We start from the raw sequence: 23,075 nt of genomic DNA, 5'->3' as shown, positions 1-23,075 counted from the left end.
GGAGAATCCATGTCATTAGTTTGTCATAGTATGGCACTTCATGTGTGTGTGTTGTGGCTATATGTTAAAATATACCACTGTATCAAATTATATGAAAACTGAGCATAATCTATACCATAAAAGAGTAGGCCACAGCAAGAATATCAGTTATATCTGTGATGTTTCTTACCACTGAGTAATGTGCTCCTCCAGCTCTGTGAGGATGCTGCTGTGCAGAGTGTAGACCTGAGGGAGCACACCCAATATCTCCTCCAACCTCTGCTCCTCTAAGACCGGCTCCCCTTCCTCACCCACAGCCTCAACCACCGCTGACCTAAAGTCCTACACAAGAGAAAAAGAGAGAAGATGAGAGTAGGGAAAAGGTGTGGGTTAGAAAAAGAGAGCAGAATTTGGGGAAAGGGTTGTGATGGGGGAAGGAGGAAGGGAGGCAGGTCAGGGGAAATTAAAGGCATAGAGTAATGAAAAATGAGGAGGGGGAAAAAATGGAAGGAAGGAAGGAAGGTCAGATCCTCCTAAACATCCTTCCTGCCACCCTCCCAACCTCTTCATATCACCTCGATGCCTCCCCACCACTTTGGGCTCTGTCCAGGCATTCAGGAAAGGCGGCACTGCCTGCACAAGAGTTACACCACCAGGTGTTCTTGTATAATGACCTTGGTACTCCACATTACTGTCTTTTTTTTACTGTACAGTCCTCTACTTTTCATTTATCTTCAGACAAGAGTCTAAAAATCCACCGAAATACAGTGAATTCAAGTCCATTCAGCACACATAAAACATTAGCAACAGGCACTAATAGCTGCAGTGTCGATGACTAAGAGGACTAATATGAAGAGTTATGGCACATGGGAGTGAAGAACCAGAGGAGAGGTTATTTATCTACTCAGGAAATGAAGACAAAAACATAAATGAAAGTAGGTGAATTGTCAGGAGGTGTCAACATGCTTTTAAAAAAAATCTGTTTTCTCTGTGGGCAAAGCTGGCAAACTAACAACATACATCAAGCCATGCTGTGTCTGTAAGGGATAAGCGTCTGGAGCCCATCTATTCCAGTTATGAGTAAAGCACAGACATAAAACAAATAAAGACGTCCCAGTTGGCTGTGAGATAATGCGATGACACTGGGCACTCCAGAACACGCCGTTCATCATGTACAATCGATCTCGTATGAGTTAACATTCATCACGTCTGCAGGCGGGAGAAGAGCGCCTACTTTAACGGCTCCGGCTGACTCCGTCTCCCGGGTTACACCAACATACATGCGCATACGCACTCGGATCCATGAATGAGAGGAGCTTTACTCTCAATTTCACCGGGCCACTCTCCACCTCATCCCTATTTTCCTCACGCAGGTCAAGAAGCAACGCTAAGCAGTTGGTTGAGCAGCAAGTCATGCTCGGTCATAACTCAGAGAGAATCTGTTCGGTTGGGGGGGGGTTATAAACAAGAAAAAATAATAAGTCTGAGCTTCATATGTTGGAGCTGTTATAGGGAAAGTCCTTCAGGAGAGGAGCAGGGCCTCCCTTCCGATGTGGAGACAGGATCTGGAAATTCTTTGTGTTCTTGTTATGTCTTATCAAACAATGGAACAACAGCTCATCTGCCTCTTACTTAACAACGCTCTTGTTATTTCCCCTAAACTGTCAGTTTTTGCATGTTGTGCTGTCCTGGCTGAATTACTCAATTTCATGCTAATTATGACACCAGTCTGCAACAAACAGTCACTAATATCTCGACACATAATTGTTTGGAATTTGAAGAATAACTCGAGTAAAACAATGTACCTATGCATTATGCAACAGCATGATGAAAAAACCTTCAATGTCACCTTTGAAAGGTGGCAAAAAGATTCAATTAAGTGGTACGCTAACACTGAAGAAGAGTGCAAGCCAAGGTTACTCAGTTTCTTTCAGAGTGAGAATTTGTGAGGACAGACCATTTACACAGGAACGAGGGATGTAACAGTTCATGCTACACTTGTAAATGACTGACAAAATGTCATATCTGAAGCATTAATGCCCATATTGACTTGCAGCACATGTTTCTGCCTGTACTTTGGCATGCAGCAGCTAATTAGTTTAATAGGGTATCATCATGAGATTGCTGGTTTATGATCATTAGAGAGGTCCATTGTATAATATTTGAATTATTGCTGTTTAATGGCATCAAATGACACATAACACAAAGTGGTTGCTTTTGTATTCACAGAAGGCTTTCATAAATCAGCGTGTGAGAGCACATGTCAGAAATTCAGGTTATGACCTTATTCAAGGTTATAAGGTACAGGCTGACTGATGGGCTTCTCTGGGTTCAATGACTCTACCTGTCAGATCTCTACTGGCAGCCGTCACCTTAATAGCAACTCTTCTACGCTGTTCTTGCACAAGTGTTGCCTATCTCACCTCTCCCGTATGACTTTTCTTTCTGATCAAAATGTAATCATTGTTTAAATGGTTGAAACTCTTTCGGGTTCCAGGGTTTCATTTCGTGTGGTCTTTTTGGTAAATCCATCTTTGTTCCTATAACTCCACAGGGACGTGGGCTTGTTTTGACAGGCGGTGAGTGGGAAATGATGGAAAAAGATGGCAACAGTTGGCTTTGATGCATGGCTGACCTCTAAAGGCTTACCACAGCTCACCTTAAAATCCTCTGTCCTGCATTTTTTACACTCGTTATGGTACTGAGAGAAAAAAACATTTCCATTTTAGGGCCAACCTGGTCATGTTGCACATCCAGTATAACAATATAAAAGGACCCCGCAGCCTTTTCATGACCTTAAGGTGGCAGATAGCCAGGCGAGCTGCTTGAGTATCTGAGTATACATATCAGTGGATTAAGGATATAAGGACAGCATCAGCAAGCGCCTGGTGTACACACGCTGCGTCATCTTACAACTGACCGCACCAGAGTACAACATGTCAACTTTGTCAAGACCAGGAAGTAGATCTTGCTGCAACAACATTGATAAACCTGAACAGAGCTTTACAACAGGGGAGGGAGGAGAAGGAGGAGACAGAGACTGGGGAGCAGACACACAGGACATGATGTTATCAGTAGGTTTTCAAGAAAGTTAAATAGGCCTTTAAAGCTGGAGACATTTTAAGAATAAGCTAGTGTGACACGCTCACAGCGTGGCAGTGGAGATTTTTTCCTACCTCTTGAAGGTACTTCAGGGTGCTGACATGTCTGGAAAACAAGAAGAGAGAATGTAATTAAACTGTGAAGGGAAGTTTTCACCCTTTTAGACAATAATGTTAATCTTTTTACAAGACTCATTAAATTATTTAAATTATGAATTATGAGAAAAAACCCACATCAGAGGAAGGGTTAAGTGTGAAGCAGGGTAAGGGCAAGGCTAGTGTGTAATTGGCTGTCAGTTATTCTGCACGAAGCTCGATGAATTAGCTTAGGAACAGGAGAGATGCAGTTGAAAGGAATAGCAGGAGACATAAGGGCGCAAAAAGGCAAAATATCTGATTTGGATGCAGCGTTTTTACGTGTGATGACATGCAGCAGGACAACAGTGTACATGGGGGTATCAGTGAGTGCAGATACTCACAGTCTCTCTGTGTCAACGAGCTCCTTCGCGACATAGAACGCTCGGGATCGCCCATCAATCTGTGTGATATGGAGGGAGAACAGCGGGAGATGAATGAAAACAGCTAATGTTTAAAGGTTGTCTGCGGGCACTTATTCTTCTAAAACATTAATAGGAACAGCTGCCCAGCAGCCAAGGAGACTGGTAAAAAGCAAATTCTTTTTTTTTTCTTTTTTAAATATCTGCTGTCAACATAAGACTGATTATTTCATTATAGTGCAGCATAGACATGAAGGCTTTCTCACTTTAAAATTCGAATGCATTATGTATGAGAGACTGCGTATGTGGTGACAACAATGCTGCCCATTGATTTAGACGCTAATCACAGGCCTCAAAACATCCGAGCCAAAACATAACATTGAAGCCATTTAGGGGTTTACCGGCAAAGCTCCTGCACTTTGTCAGTTATTTTTTCCTATGCCGGGCATTTCACAAATACTGCATTCAAAGCACACTGATGCTCATTTCCTCAAAAATAAAAAAACCAAAACACACTTCCATTAAACTGGACCCATTTCTCTCATTTATTATGTTTTTTTCTTTGAAGAAGAAGAAAACAAGGAAATGCATGTCACGTGATGAGAGCAGGGCTTGATATCATTGTGGGAGCAAGACGGGTGGGGTCCATCTTCGAACTACTGTAAAATGGCTGCTTGTAACTGTAAGGAATGCAGGGAGGTTTGAGATGATTTATTTCAATTAGTACAACAGTAAACTCCCCCAAATGTTAAATGGACCACTCACTCATTGAGTAACATCTGATCTGCAATATTGTCAATATTAGTTGTTGAATGTAGGCTACAGTGTTTTGATGCATCTTCACATAGGACAGTGCTCAGTAACTGTCATTAGGTTTTTTTTTTTCACTAATTTTATTTCAATGTATGGTGTCATTTGGGTTTATATCATCTGCATGTCTGAAATATAAAAAATTCCATGCTAATGCCTATTATTACAATAAAAAATTCATTAGGATCCTTGCAGTGTTTTTTTGCTCATCATGTTGATTTGCTGGCCCAGTTGGTAGCTCAGAGGAATGAATGAGCAGCAGCGCTCTCTACCCTTGTTTCATTTGTCTCTGAATGCCGTAACTCACCTGTCGGTCATAACTTTGCTCTCCAACCCCCTCTTCCTCCTCTGAGGTACGCCCGTGGTCCTCCTCAGCGGACAGCCCGGCAGAGACTGGATTCAGTGGGAAAGGCTCTGTGTAGGCACTGCCAAGAATAAAACAGAGAAAGATAGTATGAGTACAGCAAAGAAGCAGAGTGTACTCAAACATCAGATATATATATAAATATTTCACAGTATAATTGCATCTACACTACAGCATGTCTTTAATAGCAGTGCTTCAAGGAAAGAAATTCCAAATTGCACATTTGCAGTGAAAATATATTGTACAATATCTTCACATCCCCATTTTTCCTAAACACTGAGCAATAACCCATATGCCTGGGGAGGACTATTTCTCCTTTAAGAATATATTTTTGCTTTTCCTGTGTGTGTCTCTGAACATTTCCAGTTCTCACATGGAGTCCTCCAGTGGCACACTGTAATCTCTTTCCTGATTCAATCTCATCACAGATGGCACAGTCGTGTCCGTACATTGGTAATCCTTTAGTGTGCCGCTCTACCTGAGGGGGGCACGCTGTAGGTCAGTTCTCATGTAATCCCTTTAAATGCTACCTGTGGTAATTATTAGTGTCCTCTGGCCCATTAAGGCCCATCAGTATGTTTGACAAAATTCACATTATCAGGATGATAAGTGGATAGCAATCTAAAAGCAGCTATTAAGCAGCCATGGGACAGCTCTGAGCCTATGACCACTAACTCTAAACTCCACTGCTGAAATACAAAAAAATAACAATTATTTCATTTTATTTAACAAATTTGGCATGTGCAAAAAAAAAAAAAAGATATCAGAAATGTAATGTCAGCATTTTTTTTTAGGGGGGAAATATATTAAGCAGACAATTTGATACATCTGCACTTGCATACCTGCTATACAGACAATCTCTCATTCATTTACACACACACACACACGCACGCACGCACGCACGCACGCACACAAACACACACACACACACACACACACACACACACACACACACACACACACACACACACACACACACACACACACACACAGACACACACAATGTCTGTTAGGGGATTGGAGGTTAACAGAGATACCCACAGGACTTCATTTTCATTCAGACATGCTCATACTTCATGAGGTTCACACAACCTAACCTAACCTATTGGGTGGGCTGAAGAAAGCACCTATGGGCCATTACTCATGGTTGACCTCAGAGTAGTCAGGTCAACCTGGCTCCTGGGTGATGTTGGTAAGGAAAGTGAAGAGGAGAGATGGCTCTTCTTCGAACTCATTCTTAAGCTGATTTATTGTGCGAGTGAGGTGAATTCCTTTATACGACCGACAGACTCTCTCCCTCGGATTTTCGTCTTCACCTTTTCACCCTAAAACATCAACAGTGCAATCTCTGGGAATACACCTTTTCTGCTCTGAGGGAGAGTTGTGACCAATTCATGATGATGTCTCCCAGAAAAGACCAAACAAAGGTAAAAAAAAAAGAAGCGATGAATGGTTAATTTACAATAATTTCTTTAATTTCCTCTCTCTTGGGCAGAAAACGTGTATTTTATGTTGCTCTTGCTGGAAGTTCCAATTATTTACTTCCAAGCCCATTTTCCACAATGAAATCCCAAATATAGCTTGTGCGACTCAACCATATTTAAACCTACAAATATTTGATATTTGTAAATCTCTTTAACAAGACCATTAAGGCAATGCTATTATTCTGACCGATTATAATGTCTTTTATAACACAGTAAAGTTAAATCTACTGTATTGAACTCAGAGGACACAGTGGCTCTCTGTAAAAAGACCTATATCCCACAAATGCCCTGTGAATTCAACGATGCCTGTAATATGTAATTCAATTGAGCTAACCATTGACTATTAAAATATATATTAGGCACAATCAGACAGGCCTTCTTCCACTTGTAATGGCACTATTACAGGAAATAGGCGCAGCTGAGTAGGTTCATTAGACTGTTAACTATAGAAGATTGAGACGCTGATAGGGGGATTAAGAAAATGGGGGCAGTTTTAAATTGCTTGCTGCTTTTACTGATGATGATTACATGTTGCCTGTGGCTGTTGTGTTGCTGGTGCTGTTGTGATGAAGTGATTTGTGCAGACGCCGGTGCTATGACTGCTACTGCCCTATACCTATGATATGATGGATAACAATAACCCTGCATCATGGGAAAGTCTGTGATTTAGGGTCACATATGCTTATAACAATATTATAACCTTTACGTTCTTGCTTGTAGTTGATTCATCCTGTACTTTGTGGCGTGATGGATGTATGAGGCGGGACGTATACCTGAAAAAACTGGACCAACAATAACAGCAGACCTGGCATTCCTGACACGACCACACCTCATCTTGTTATTCAAGGGAGAGTCTGGGAACCTCCGCCTCACCATGGTGACCCCCTTCTCCCCCCTTCATCCTATCTGTCCTATACCCTGTCTCCACCTCCCCGCCTCCCGCCAGAGCCCAGCCCTCGTCCTGCATTTCCTGTAAACAGGCTGGTGGGAAGCTCCTAGGCTGGACACTTCCTCCCTGGGGATGACCTGGCAATGACCTCAGAGCGCCTGGCACCGGGCCTGGCGAGCCATAGACACACCCTGTCCACCACCTCGCCACACAGCACACAGCCACCACCCAGTACAACAATGTACTTAAGATGGCTCCCTCATCACTACTAACACTAACATAACAGTGGGTGGAGGAGCTGTTTTAGAGGCCATGGCAGGGCTTTGTCATCACTCTGAAGAGGTTGACGTTCGACTGTTTGGAGCGAAAATAACACAGAAGGGTAAGCTACAGATGTACAATACTGCATGCATTTGCACTACTTTACAGACCACCAACTAACTAGCACTGAATAGGGACAACAACACATCTGCATTGTGGTCGTGAGTCCAACTGGAGCTGCTTAAAGTTGGCGCTTAATGGTCTCTAAGTTGAACACAATCACAAATCCTGGGCTTTCTTTGCTAAAAATGCTTGTTTTTGTCCTCATTGTGTTGCTGCACTGCTATTTGGCAAGGACAATGCTGCGGAGACTGCACTATCAGCAGGAGCTTCATCTTTGATAAAGCAGCAACTAAGTGTACGTGCACATGTATGCATTTACATACACACTTACACACAAATACCTTGGCTAGGCTTAAGGATGAATCATTAGTGTGCCTTTTCTTTTTCCACCGTACACTGTGGTAGCTTGCTAATGAAGATGTCTGTTTGCATGCGCTGAAGTAGTGTCTGAATAGTGTTACACATTAATCACACAAGTGGAAACAAGCCAGGTCTGTGGCACAGAAGCTTTGTAAGTTCTTTGAAAAAGCATGTTTGCCACTGTAGCAATAGTCTGGAGTCATTTTCCTCACCACAACAATCGACTTTTTCTCTGTGGGTCCACAAGCATGTTTACTGTTGAATGTGTTCTCAATAAATGACAGTTGAATGTGTTCTCAATAAATCACTGCCATCATCAAGGCAGCCTGGGATGGCAGTAATGTCAAGCTTTGAAGAGAGTTTAGTGCAAGACGTATGCACAAAGGCAGGGACAAACAACTGCACTGACTACACACACAACAAAGATCATGGATGTATACACACACACACACATATGTACACACTTAAATAAACAAAAAACAGCCCCGTATAGACATAAGAAAGAGTGGCCCCGGCAACAGAAACCTCTCAAGGGGAAATGTGGTAAAGTCGAGGTGACAGAACAGATAGGCTCTCTGCATTGTGAGTGGTGTGAGACCTCCACCACACAATGAGCCACATCGATAACATCACTGGGAGAAAAAAAAAACACTCACTGAAGGACCATTGTCTGGGAAATGGAAGGATTTCAAATGCTGAGAAATGTATAAAGTTTAAACTACACCGGAAATGAACTGCAGGGAATTACTGCTGCATGAAATGCCTAAAGGAGAGGTAACTACAGGCTGGATGTGTGTGACAAGTTGTATACATTATATGCTGAAAACTCCTCAATATGGACAAATAATTGTGAAAGAGAGTAGCTGCACATGAACTATAAAACAAAGGGCACCCCAAGAAATTAAAATAAAGTGAGGTTGAGACATTCTACCCCAAGATTATCTTCAGCCTTAAAGGGAGCTCTTGGTCTCTTGTCTCTCTGACTACACACAGGTCATCAAACGTAACTATTTTATTAAGACTGGGGAAAGACTGTGGCCCGTAGTGGCTGAAGCAGTAGCACGGGCTAGGGTAATTTGGTACCGTCTGACCCTAGTGATTCCTCACTCTATCACACACTGCAGTAAATCCTGCGGCCCCTCAAGGGTCCAATGAAAGAGAAGCACTGGGGAGAGAGCTACTTTAATAAAAGCTCTCCTAAACTTAACCATAAGTGTCAGGTACAGGAGAGCAATTACACCAGAACTGCTCTTGTTCCCTTTCTCTAGTTCTTGCTCTCCCCTCCCCCTCCTTCATCTTACTTTATCGCTCTACTCTTTGTTTTCTATTACTCTTCTGCTGCTTCTATTAACACATCCCCTCCCCTTGCTCTCTCACCTTTTCCTCATCCTCCTTGTGTGAAAAGAGCTCTCTTGTCATCGACACCCCATACTATTTCACTTTTAATTGCAGCCCATAATGACTTTCTTTAATGTGAATAACCTGCACTCAGTGAGCTACCCAATTGCCATTACCTGTTCTATCACCTCAAACCTGCATAGGAGGCAGTGGCACCAGATGTGACCTCTAAATCCACCAAATGAAAAACAGAAGTAAGCTCTCCCACAAGCATTGTCCATCTTCCCAAAGCTAGCGATGCCTGACACAGCAGGCTGCTCATCTCATACCGAACACGCTCCTACAAGAGGGAGATCTGATTCTACTCAGCCAGGTGCCCACTGCTCAGTTGAGATACAGTGCAAGAATATTTGTCAGCTGTTGAGGGGTCAAGATTGCACTTCTGAGTGGTTATGTGACAACTCAGCGAACTACCTGAGTGCTTCAAGTGATAAACATTCTGAGTACACTACAGGACACAGTAAGGACACAGTAAAGATAAATATATAGGATGTATGCTGCATATCTAGAATTAAATCCTGTTATACATAGGATGATAAGCTGAAGCACTATATAATTATATATAAAAACACATTTCAATGAGATGTAAAAGTATTAAGGCATACACAGTAATCATTAGTAATAGATGGTGCTGATGAATACTACTGCGTTAAAGGATCAGTTCACCCAGGTTTCTGATATGTTGCCGTGCAAATAGTTTTGGCTTTATTTGCCCACATTTTCAGCTATCTGCCTGAAATTTCTGTTACAAATCCAATACAATAGAGGTGAATGATATTCAATTTCATGTAGGTTATATTAAAAAAATTCAGCAGCAGCATCTCTTTCCAGATACATTGTCCTGGTTACTCTGAATGATACACATTATGTGCTGTTTTCATTGGGACTCTTTTTCCGGTAGAAAGTAGTTCCAATGAAATAGTGTTTATTTATAGTTTATAGTGACGTGTGAGTATTATCAAATAAATGTAACTTTTTATTGCTGTGAGCACATTCCATTCATTTCCACTAATTGGGTGAAGGTCTATAAATTTAATTTAAAAGGGTCTTCCATTGTGGATTCGCAGCAGAAATCTCAGCGACAGCTCTCTCAAAACCTGGACAATATGCTTTTTTGTAATTTGGGTAAACTAACCCTAGGTTGGCTTGGAATGGTGCAAACCCATTTTAAATTCAGTGATTTTTAACTATACCTTTCGGTGTCTTCTTTAAATGACTGGTGTTTGCTTTCAATCCCAGGGAAACTGTTCATATCCACATAGCCGTCATTCTCATTGCAGGGAGCTGTCGTGCGGTTTGAGCCCTCAAAAAACTCAGTCACAGTGTGAGATCTGACTGGTCTGCCTGGGATCTGGATGTTCTCATAGTCTGAGTTCATGGCTGGGATGTTTTCGTAGTCGGAGGTGTCGGCACTGGGGAAGGAGATGGAGCGGGGCTTGGTTAAAGGCAGAGGCATGGCGGAGCGACGAGACCTCTCCTCAAAAGACTCTACTCTGGAGACGCCTCTGCCATAAGCTTTGGGGTCTCCTTTCCTCCTCTGGTGGTCTTTATAGAGTACAAAAGAGGATGGCAAGTCTGAAGGACGCTGCTGTGGGTTCATCATTTGCGACTGGAGCTGAGGAGAGCTGCTGGTGCTTCTACGGTCAACCTCTATGACCCTCACTGGGCCGTGGTGGCTGGACTCGGAGGAAGAACGTGAAGAGCGAACACTTCCATCGCTAAAACCTTTTGAATCTGTCTTCCTTTTGAACTTGAGTGCCAGGAAGCGCTTGAAGGAGGACTTCTTCTTCTTGAGTTGGTCATTGGGTTCGTGCTGGATAAAAAGGGAAGGAGAACTTTTGGTGACTGGTCTCTTGGTGATGTATGCCAACTCAAAGGGTGGAGGGATATCCACTAGAGAGGTTGGTGTGGAAACACCACTGGATGACTGATGGCTACGCTGGGAGAAGCTTCCAGAGGAAGTTATGACACATGGAAGGGAAAGAGTGTCATCTTTCCTCTTCATCCTGATCTCATCCTTTAGAGATTTGCCATCCTCTGTGGGGGTGGTAAGGGACAATTCTGCACCCTCAGCAGAACGTGAATACAACAAGAAATGACGAGGCTTCATCGATGGGATCAAACAGTTGACCGAAGGCTTCTGTGAATGACTGAGTGGTTCACCGTTCTTATCCAAGGCCACTGTGCAGTAGTCATGATTCTGGTACTCTGTCCCTGTCTCCTCTGGCACAGTCTCTGGGACATAAGCTGGAAATTTCCCAGAATAAGAGCGTGATCGAGTGACAATAGTCTTCCTATCCAGTGTCATAAAGTTCTCCCCTTCTGAGTCAAACCCAGCCTCTTCGTATATATGCTCCTCGCTGTCTGACTCTGTGTCCTCATAAAAAGGCACAATATGGCAGTCCAGTTCCTCAATGTCTTCTTCAAAGGCCTCAGTGGTGTGGGCGAAAACCACCCTGTTGGTGAGCTCTGGGGTGCGGCCCAGGTCTAGGTCTAACGGCACTGTGATGTTACACAACCTGAGACGAGGCTGGCAGCTTTTTCTGTGGCTGAGGAAAGCCTGCTCACGTTTAGCTGTTCTTTCTTTTACACTTTTTCCTTTAATATGTCTCTTTTCCGTTTCTTCATCTTCCTCCTCATCACCTATCTCAACATAATCCTCTGATGAGACACACTCTACCTGCTCGTCATCTTCTTTAGGGCATAGGGAATCATCAATGTTTGCATACTCATCTGCTGACTCGCTGTCCTTTGCTTGCTGATCCAAGTGTTCGGTGCCTTCTTCAATCTCAGCCTGTTCGGAGAGGGCTTCCTTATCCTCTTGCTTGTCCACGTCATCTGATGACACATAATAAGGTTCCTGGTTAGAATCACCTGGCGTTTGCAGTTCATTTGACGGTTTGTCATCAGTATCATCCTGAGCCCACTCGGGGTCGGCAGTGGCAGTCAAATATGACGGAACAGATTCAATGACTGAATAAGGCCCGAACACATCCTCAGTGCTGGATGTGAATCGAAAACAGCCGGAGACGTCCTTGGTGGCACGCTCTGGTTGCCACACCTCTGTTTCAGCTGGGTCACATGATTCACATGTATCACTAGTATCATCTGTGGGGCCAATCACATCGTAGGGATACTCCTCAGTTACAGTTGGAAGCACACTGAATCCAAATGCAAATCCTCCAGTTTCCAGCTCAGTCTCATCTGTGAGTAAGTCACAGTGCTCTTCATTTTGTTCACTGTCAGCTTCATTAAGTCCGATATCATTGACCTTATCACCCTGACTGAGCGACTGTATTTGATCCAAGTTTTTTTCTTCTACATGTTCGTCTGGGTGTCCTGAAAGCTCACAGGGTATTTCAGTCTTTTCACTAAAACCCTGTTCCTCCCCCTCCTCCTCCTCTCCTGCTGCATCCTCCTTTTCAGTTGAAGGAAGTGAAGGTGTAGATGTATTCTCATCATCTGTGTGATTGCCACCTTCAGGCTGGTTCAAGTTATTGTCAGTGCTTTCATCCTCAGTAGTGTCTACAGTAGAACCATCATCTGCTTTGACAGTGTCTTCAGAGCCAATGCTGTCTCTGTCGCCATCATTATCATCTAATATGTCCACGTTTTCTGTTTCGCCATCTATTTCTCCCTCTATTATGTCATCAACCCCATCTTCTGCTTCACTTTTCTCATTGTCCTGGTTCTCCTCCACCATCTCATGAAGATCTTCTATGTCCCTATCAGAGTGAGCCAGGTCTCCGTTACTGAGGATCTGTGGGGAACACAGCTCCCCCTGTTGGTGTGGCTCATACAGGGGTTTAGGCTTGGGGGCAACAGGAGGTTTTGGACCACGGACTGGGGGACAAGGCCTTGACATCAGCTTGGACTGCACTTTGATGGTCAGATGACTGCGGACCTTTGGTTGAGGGACTTGCAGCGGATTTTGAAAATCTGTACAAAGAGAGCAGAAGATAATGAAAAAGCTGTCACAGAAGTGACACAAATAAAACATTTTCAGTACTTAAAAAAAAAAAACTGACTACATGAGGATACCAATGTGGACACTTTTCCTGTATAGTGTGAAAAGAGGAAGCCCAGTCCTGTACAGTAGTCAGTGACATGCAGAATGCTGCAGGGGACATTATCAGCAGGAAAAACAACAGAGCCACAGGGTACTTAGAGGAGGAACAATAACATCTCCCTGTCTGGGAAATGACACATGCAGGTTGGAGGCTTATAACAGCATTTAACAACCGATTGGTTCATTGTATTTAAAACCTTTAAAGATGATTTACGTCTTTACACTCCACAACACAATGTGTTATGTACATTGAAATGGCAACATAAAATACCGTAAATCTGTATACACCTAATTTAGAAACTATTTTTTGCTCTGCATTTGGTGTTAAAAATTGTGAAGTCATTATGATATTCAGAATTATCATGAAACACACCCATACTTAACAAAATGTGTACACCCCTTGTCTCTTCCTGTTATTTAGTACCTGCCTTGACGCACATCCTATTAAACCCTGTGTGCACTCTGGCTATCTCTGTGTTCGCAGTACTGTTTCGCTTTCTGCCAGTGTGTCTGCCTATCACTCGCTTTTTCTTTACTCATAAGTCTGAATGTGTATTTTTTGTGAGAGGCTGTCATTCATTACTATATATCACACTGTGCCCACAATTTGTTTCTATGAACGTCTCCATGCTTGTCTTTTAAGAATTCTAAGTTTGAATAACTCATCAAGGAAAGCCTCCTTGAAGGACTCCACACAGGATGTCCACGGGGGGAAGGACATTAACAGCATGGCCCCCCATCACTCCTCCATGAACCTCTCTAGGAGTACACATTTTCACAGCATAAATGGACTTCCTTCTCGTCATTCTTTCCCGATTCTCACGAAACATACTCACACAGACACATACACACATAGCACACACACACACGCACACACACACACACACACACATACACACACACACACACACACACACACACACACACACACACACACACATTTTTTTTTTTGCTGAAAAGGTCCTTTGAGTGCGTCAAAGAACAATAAAACTGGGAGAGAAAACAAGGTTCCCAGTCTGACAAAGCACCCAACTGCAAACAACAGGATATGAATTATGCAACAAGAATTCAATTAAAACAAATGTTTGAAAAACAAAGGAAGAGATAGACACTAGGACTTTGGCTATGACAAACTCACAGGATATGATTTCAGACTGTGTCCTCATCATGAAATGTCACCCGTCAAGCAAAAACAACATGTCTAAAATCTAGTATGATGAGGCTGAAGAACAGACTTTATCGTCTCCTTTGACAAATACCATACGTCCAACCACAAAAAGAAGGAACATTTCTACACTTCTTTCATTTGAAAATTAATTGATTTGAAAGACACAGAACTTGCAGGACAGGTGACCTTCTGTACAGGACAATGGCTCTGTGCGCCCTTGCAGACATAGATTATAATCCGAATTCTAACTCTAATACTAATCCTAAAACAGACTATTTTCTCAGTACAGACTGACACTGAAAACAACTTTAGTGGGAAACACCTTAATCCATAGCTGTGGATTTAAAGTGAAATTTCTTTATATGTAATGCATCTTACGAAAAATGTATGTGAAAACAAGCAATATTTTTCCCATTAAAATTGTAGTATTATATGATCAATCTATTGATCTGTTTATTAGTCATTGTTCAGAGTGATTAACAGTACACACTTTAATAGGCTGCTTTAATCCGAATTCACTTTCAGTTTGTAACTTAAAAACCTTAAAATATGTTTTGAAAAATGGACCTAACAATGATGAGAAATGTGATATGTTTTCAGACAGAATAAACCAATTTCAGAAATTAACCCCTTAACCACTCTCTCTCTCTTTCACGCACACACACACACACACACACACACACACACACACACACACACACACACACACACACACACACACACACACACACACACACACACATAAACACACACTCACACAGTTTTGCTCTACTTTATTTGCAGTAAATCGTTTAAAGTTTGAACTCTGATCTCGTAACATGACCATGAAAGATTTACCACAAACCTGCGTTCATTGTGGGACATCATCATCCACGGGAAGCGACAGTTATCCTCATTGCCCCCATGCCGACGGAGTCCCTCCAAATGGCGTTTAAACTTAATCCAAATACAAACACATTGCGGGAAAAATCAAGTTGAAAAGGCACAGTTGCAGGACATTCTTGGTTTTTCCTCCAGTGGAAGTCTACTTGCGGAAGACGCCTGTTTTCAGAGAGGCAGCTGTGTCTTCAGCCGGCGTGCATCTCCAGTGCTGATGCTCCAGTAAAGTGGTGCGCTCCTGTGTGGAAACGGGAGGTGCTGCTTGGAGCTTCCTGAGGCAGGACTACAGCGCGGACATGGAGCGCAAACCAAACCCACTCTCTATAGCTATGTGTTTTCAATTTTTGCACTGCACAGCATTATATATTCTCTACTGCGGAAGTTTTTGCACATATTCACATCTGTTTATGTTTTTGGGTCAGGACCCTTATCCACAGATGTGTATAACGATGCAGTGAATGCGACAACAGTGAAGAGCAGAGTTTAGCCAGACCAAACCCACTTAGCCTGAGCAGCTTACTGTGATTATGAGACAGAAAGAATGATCCAGTATTCATTTTCAGTGTTTCAATGTCACGATGGGCGTCTTTAAATCTTTTGTTTTACACACACACACACACACACACACACACACACACACACACACACACACACACACACACACACACACACACACACACACACACACACACACACACACACACACACACACAAAAAAAAACATTTGCTCAAATCTAATCAGGCCATGTTTTGATGCCTGGCACATGTCCCTGCACTGATTTAGACCACACATCAGTTGGAAAGTTAGGCTCTGCACAGTTACATGTCATGAACTATTGAACTGTGTCATGGCATAACTCTTCAAACTTATAAATAAGTGTAAAACTTGTAAATAATCATCAGCTATTCCAAAATCATGCAGCGATCCTTCTCACTGTTTTCCCCCAGCATGTTTTGCCCATGGATTATTTCCTGAACCAGAACGGTGCATAGAAAAGTTCCTAAAAGCAGTTTCCAAAAACAGTTTCTCTAGGACACCAAAGCTTTTGCTATTGGCCGGGCTTCCTGGCCCGGCATCTGTTGCATGATTGAATGAATGCAACCCTTTAAAACCTCTCTTCATAACAGGAAACCGCTCTCCCTGTTTCCTGCACAACAGGCAACACTTCCTTAGCAACAGATGGGAAAGGTTGGCAATGTTAACCCCTTAGGTAACCTCCCACAGAACTGATTGACTGGTGCTGTGCAGAGCCTGATGGTTCGAGGAACAGACAAACTTTCACCAGCTTCAGTGTGGGACTCACGGTGGGCTTTCAAGGACAGAGACACCTTGTGCAACACAGAGGGAGGCTGTCGCCCACTTGGGTTCTTTGATTTGACAGCCCCCAATGCTGGTTAAACGCCCACACATTGAGATGGGAATATTCCACCTCTGCACACTTGAAGGTCAAACAATGCAACAGACCTCTGGGTTTTTTTTTAGTTTTTTTTTTAGAGCAGAGTTGAAGTGGATAGTGATCGAATAGACAAGCACAATAAAAGAATCAGCTGTGCTTTATCGCCACAGGGCTCTGGTCCTGACTGCTGCAGCAGCATACAGAGCCATACGTTATACACACAGCAAAATCCCCATTCCAGATGGTTTGATGCAGGGAGGATTAAGCTCTGCTGCAGGTGCAAAGCTCCATCAGTCTTAGAGAGGGTGTTGGAGAGTGTGCGCATCATAATCAGCTCATGTTATCTTTACAATTTCTGAATTATTAAGCATGCCACTAAAGAGGCGATTAAATATAAAATAATTTGTGCTGAAGATGTGACCATTGTGTTTGCTGCAGTAATTAAGCTGTTTATTTGTGCAAATAGGATGCTGAGTAATGTATTTTGCAATATGCTTCACCAAAACAATTAAATCGCTGTGACTCATTTGTTTTGCTTCCACTTGTTACAATGTGACACTGTAATAACTGTTATGGAGTGTTGATGCCAAGACAATTTTTTTAATGTGTTAGTAGTAGCACATTTATAGCTGCCATAAAGCAACCTTTTGTTTTTCAGTTGGATGGCTAAAGATAGCTCTCGTCTGGTCTTTTGGCAGTGCCAAATGGGTTTCTCTCGTGAGTATTCTATTCACAATTGCTACATATGACCTTCTTTTTTTTTTTTTGGTTCCATGTGCAAAATATGTTTTGCTTTTGCAGGGTGTGCAAATAGAACCTGTCAAGAGTATTGTGTCATGTGGCTGCAGAAAAGAATGGCTTTCGGGGTAAATATCCCTCCAGATGTGGCACAGACGGTCAAAACATGTTTTTGGACGGAGGACACAAATTTCCTGGACTGCCTGTAGCTGTGCGCTGTGCTCTGTCACCCCACCTGGAACAACGACTTGACTACAGGAGAAAGGGGGAATGGCACTATTAGGAAAAACATGCTGTAGTAGCAGAGAACAAACCCACTCTATCTCCCCTCCACTCAGCTGCACACCACGCCAAACAGGAAAGGGATCAGGGAAAGGGGTCAGCAGCTTGTTCCAAGAGCTGAGACAATCTATAACACCTGCTTTGCCAGCGACTGAACACCGGACTGGATGGATGTGTTGAGTGTTTTTATTCCCCACTGACATATGACATTGCACTTTAATGCTGCTGATTACTGGAAAGCACATGCATTGGGTTTTTTTGCCCCATTATGGCACCTTGTGTTCCTGTGATTCATTAATGTACATCAGTGGCAGGTTTGCTGCAGAATTCATTTCGAAGAGAAGAAGGCACTTAATCATGCCGTTATGCAAGCTAGCTGTAGAGTATTAAGTTCAGGTATTGATTTATGAGGTGCTCAAGTACAATCAGGTAGAAGTCTTTCACTCTTTAAAGTGACCCAAACACCTTTGTAATTGGATGGCAAAGTGTTTGACTGCTATAATGGATCGAATCACTATTGACATGTTTTATTGATTCCCAACCAGTAAAGACCGCAGCGGTCTTCTTGGGCAGGTCCTCTGAGACTTGTGTGTTTACCCTGAGCTTTAGATTCTGATTAAGAAACTCCAGACCAGATGATACATATATAGCAGGACAACAGACTTTATTAAAATGTAGAGTGCAGAGATTATTTTAGGATTAATGGAGTTTGGTTGTTTTTGACGAGAACAGTGACAAGATAGATATGCATTATTAAGCAGAACAAGATCAACTGCCAGTGCCCGAGAAACTCAGGTGTCTTTATACATAAAAATAGTTTTGTGTAACCTGAGTGAAATAAGAAAACCCTGGTGTCAGCAGTGTGTACTCCACTCTCCCAACAATATAAAGCGAGGACTACTTCCCAACACCCCCAGTGACTGCCTTTGCATGTACACACACACACACACACACACACACACACACACACACACACACACACACACACACACACACACACACACACACACACACACACACACACACACACACACACACACACACACACACACACACACACACACACAGCAGAGTCTTGCAGTAAACAGGTGGAGCATGGAAGTCAGCACTTCATCATAAAAGCAACGAATAAAGGTTTAATTCCCCACAAGGCCTTCGGTACTCCACAGGAAATCAATGAATGGCCTGTATCATTGTTGCAGTTTGAATAACAAAGATACATAACGTTAAATTCAAACATTCAAGCTATGTTATTGTCATTGTGCTGCTGTCATCAAAATGTTTCGGGGTTTTTTCCACATGTAAGCACTTCTGTGAAATAATACAGAAGTTATCCAAATAATTGTCTGCTACCATTAAGTGTGAAATGACTGAGACATGGTGTATCAGTGGCTTATGTGCTGTTTGTGTTCAGTCTAGCCTACTCTAAGATTAAGTGGCAGAGCTGCTCCAATACTAAAAAACAAAGTATTCTTTCTCTGTAGTAAAGGCCATGGCTATGACACAATAGCTGTCACACTGCCGTTAATTAGCCTGAACCAAGAGAGTAGGTCTGAGTCTGATAACGGATGAATTTCTTTTTCTTTTTCTCTATTGCAGCAGAGACAATCCTCCAAGCTGCACTGTAAAAACAATGATTTACTGGTTCAAAATAAAATCCTCAAGGTGCCCTTTAAAAAAAAGAAGCATTATTATCCAAATAAAGGACAATAGCAGAGTCAAAACATCATATTCTGGCATTTGGTGTCACAGATTAATGAGCTCTGCTGTGGCCTTCCATTATGAGAGACTGTGGAGGTCTCTCCAGGTTTTTACTGCATTATATATTTCCTCAGTCTCTGCAGTATGTTTTATGTTTATCATTTTAATAGCCTTGAACACTCACAGGTCCCATGTGGCAATATAACATACATTCCCTGCATGGGGTCTGCTCTGCAAGAACAGGCTGTGTGTGTGTGTGTGTGTGTGTTATGAGTGAGAGTGCGTGTTCCTGCAGGTGTGTGCTGCACATGCCTACATATGTACATACATAAAGCAAGAGTGTGTGCTGATTGTGTATGGCACTAAAAGATCTAGAGGGAAAACAATAGGATCTTGAAAAAGCCCCAAGCCAGAATGTACTCTTCCTGTGAGTGTTTTCACATTTCTCTGCCAAAGGAGACTGAGAGGATGCAGATACTCCTGCTAGTGAAACACAGGTCTTTGGCAAAGCTTTTAATAGTCTCACGCAAGTCTGGTGGTGTAAGCACATTGAATGACTTATGTAACAGCGTGCAACAAAAGAAACTGTCATTTAAACCAATATACAAGGCTAACATGTGTCTGTAATCAGAATGCATTAAATGTAGAGCTGAAGCATTTACAACTTTGTGATACTTTCATAGTTGCAACATGAAATATTGGCCTAAATGTTTGACACATGAATAAGAGAAACATGGCATTCTGCATAATGCAAACCAGAAGTCAAACCTCTTATAAATCAGTACTATTCTTTCCCGAGCAATAGCATGTGCGTAAATTGTGTGCATTAGAAAAACAATGATACTCACAAGGAGGAAAACATATCTTGGGGTTTTCCAACTTCTTGTGACAATGCATCTTTCATCATACTGCCCCGTGTGGACCGATATGAGTGAGCGATGTGATGTCTATGCATGTGTGTGTGTGTGTGTGTGTGTGTGTGTGCGTGTTCACTGAGCCTGTCTCTCGCTGGTCCGAGATAGCTGCACCAGAGTGTGTGGAAAACACAGATGGTTGTTGCTTTTGCTTCTTCCGCCAGACCTGTGTGACCTTTTTACACAAAGATAACAGGGCGGTCTCTTATCCCCAGGACCCCCCCGCCCAAAAAACAGCCAGGCCTGGCAGCTCAGACAGAGGACTTCCTCCCTTCGAGCTGTCTGATAGAACAATATCAACAGCCAGCGCCACAACCTCCCCTTTTGTGTCTCCACCAGGCTTTTGTTTTGGAATAATTGAGTCCTTTCTAATCAAGACGGGCCCCTGACAGACAGGAAATGAGAGATCTGCATTAAAATACGATGAGGATTTTTTTTGGTAGTGTTTGCATGGACATCTATGTTTTTACACTCAGATATGACACACACGTTTATGTCATGCAACATGTGCTGTCATACTGATCAAATGATATGTTTGACTATCTACTGAAGTTTAAATCAGAAATAAAAAGATTTGCATTCATGAAAGTTAATTTCATTAAAAACACAAAGTGTACTGGGCATCCACTCTAGATCATTGTGCTGTTTTTTGCGCTTATCTTTAATCACACTGTGCAATTCAGCACTGTACATCAACTCTGTGACAGTGATTGTAGATGATGTAGATTACTCCTCTCTGTATGTCTGACTTCATGTATACAGTCCATGTACTGGATATAAAACCATTCAATAATATATCACAAAGGCGACATTCTGTATTTTTGTTATTGTTAACAAATCCCATCAAAAGACCAAAACCAACAGTGAGGAAGTTCATCTCCCAATACTTTCTAACTTCCCCAGCCTGTGCATGGCTGTCAGCCAAAAGCCTGATCGCCTAACCGACAACATACTTTAATTAAAAAATATATTAAATGAATTCCCTAAAACAGCCATTCTTTGTGCTTTTGTTGGCCACAAATTTCAGCCACCAATTGACTTGCACTGGTGAGTATTTACAGCAAAAGAACAGTATGTATGTGATACTGACAAACTAGTGAAGGAACACTGATCTGATTTTAATAGCTTCTGGACAACAATGGAGGTCTATAGCACCCAGGCGGTAATTCACTTTAGCTCAAAAAGCAATTTATGTTTATGTAATTAGTAATGAATAAGTCATTACTGATTTTGTACTGCTCAGCATGACTCCTGAAAAAAGTGCCAACTATGTCATCATTCACAGATATTTATTAACTAAACATTAACTAATAATTCATTAATATAGTAACTCCTAGTTTAATCTCTGGTAACTTATCATGATCTAGTATAAAAACTTCCATTCTGAGTTATTATGAATGAATTGTTAATGATTAATCCAATATCAGCTCATTATCATTACTCACTTTGGTCTGTTTTAAAGTGTTAACATTGATCCAATTTGAATTACTATCTGTTTTCCAGCTCTTCCCATTTATGCATAACTCCAAACAACTCTTTTATTCTCTGTGAGCGTGTGTGATATTGTGTCCTCTCTGCATGTATGTCGTGCCAATTGATGCTCAGGAACACTTCAGGTCAATGTGAATTTTCCATTTGCAGGACGATACCTCCCTGGAGAACATTGATGTCCATTCTGTGTGCACAAGGTGACCTTATATAGGAGGCTGTTACTGTTTGGCTGGACGTACCAGCTTATTTGAAAACATTTCCCATGTTTTCCCCTTTTCTTCTCTTTCATTTCATTCTTATTAAAATCCTCAAGCTTTCACTCTATCGTTTTCCTTTCGTTTAATTCTCTTTTTATTGCTTTCACAAACATACAAAGTGAAACACACTCTAGGGACAGGTGCGGTCTAGCTGTCCTGTCTCCGGTCAGCTATTTTGCTGAGGTGGTTTCAGCCGGGCTCTCGAGTATTCTCATGCAAAGTGAGCCTCGGGGGATGAAGGGTGTGGCGGGAGGAGGGGAGAGGATGCTTCATGCACTTTTCTACCAACATCAGCACAAACAACACGGTCAATTTTCATTTATGGAAGCTGCTAAAACCACTAAAGTGTGGAATATGCTTCAGCATGTATATCTGACTGTGCAATTTATCACTACCATGATGCATAGGTCACAACATTGCTGCAGTCCAGTGGTGTGGTTAAACTGGTGATAATGAAAAAGACGTTGACCTGTAGAGACCTTTAGTATGTGTGCTCATCTGTCTCTTAGTGAGAAGAGTGAGAAGACACTTGAAATAACATTATCTATAAGTAATATCTGCCCCAGGTGATGGGTGTCATTCTCAACACTGTGTCAGCTGATGTCAATCAGCAGCTATCACTCCAAGGGACGATGTGTTTCCATGGCAACGTAGAGGTCAAAAAGGTCAGCTTTGATACAATGAACCACAACCGATCGTTACTGTCGTCGCATCGCATTGGCAGCATTATATTGCCTGAGTTGTCATTATTTGGAGCAGTGAAAATCCCTCTTGCTCCATCTCTTGGGACTCACTCTCTCCCCTCACCCCTCATTGACCCAGTGGCGATTGTCTGTAATGCCCACACTTGTTTCCCTGAGCGAGGTCTTGGATCTGCTGTGTCGTATTAGTTTATGAATTCGGCACTGTGGCG

At 42.3% G+C, this 23,075-nt stretch overlaps 1 protein-coding gene across 2 annotated transcripts in view; it reads right to left on the bottom strand.

Annotated features, from left to right (window-relative positions):
• Positions 1 to 15,573, bottom strand: part of fgd5a (FYVE, RhoGEF and PH domain containing 5a) — a 31,682-nt gene extending 16,109 nt beyond the window's left edge. For both annotated transcript variants that reach the window (XM_062415884.1, XM_062415885.1), the window contains exons 1-6: positions 15,348 to 15,573; positions 10,460 to 13,205; positions 4,695 to 4,812; positions 3,560 to 3,618; positions 3,156 to 3,186; positions 170 to 321 (exon numbers count right to left, since the gene is read on the bottom strand). In XM_062415884.1, coding sequence (XP_062271868.1) covers positions 170 to 321; positions 3,156 to 3,186; positions 3,560 to 3,618; positions 4,695 to 4,812; positions 10,460 to 13,205; positions 15,348 to 15,357 — 3,116 coding nt within the window. In that variant the 5' untranslated portion in view covers positions 15,358 to 15,573. The remainder of the gene's footprint in view (positions 1 to 169; positions 322 to 3,155; positions 3,187 to 3,559; positions 3,619 to 4,694; positions 4,813 to 10,459; positions 13,206 to 15,347) is intronic.
• Positions 15,574 to 23,075: the final 7,502 nt, after the last annotated feature.

Source organism: Scomber scombrus, chromosome 3 (assembly GCF_963691925.1).
Source record: "Scomber scombrus chromosome 3, fScoSco1.1, whole genome shotgun sequence".
In the NCBI taxonomy this organism is placed as follows: Eukaryota; Metazoa; Chordata; class Actinopteri; order Scombriformes; family Scombridae; genus Scomber; species Scomber scombrus.
This window is presented reverse-complemented; position numbering and strand designations above follow the sequence as displayed.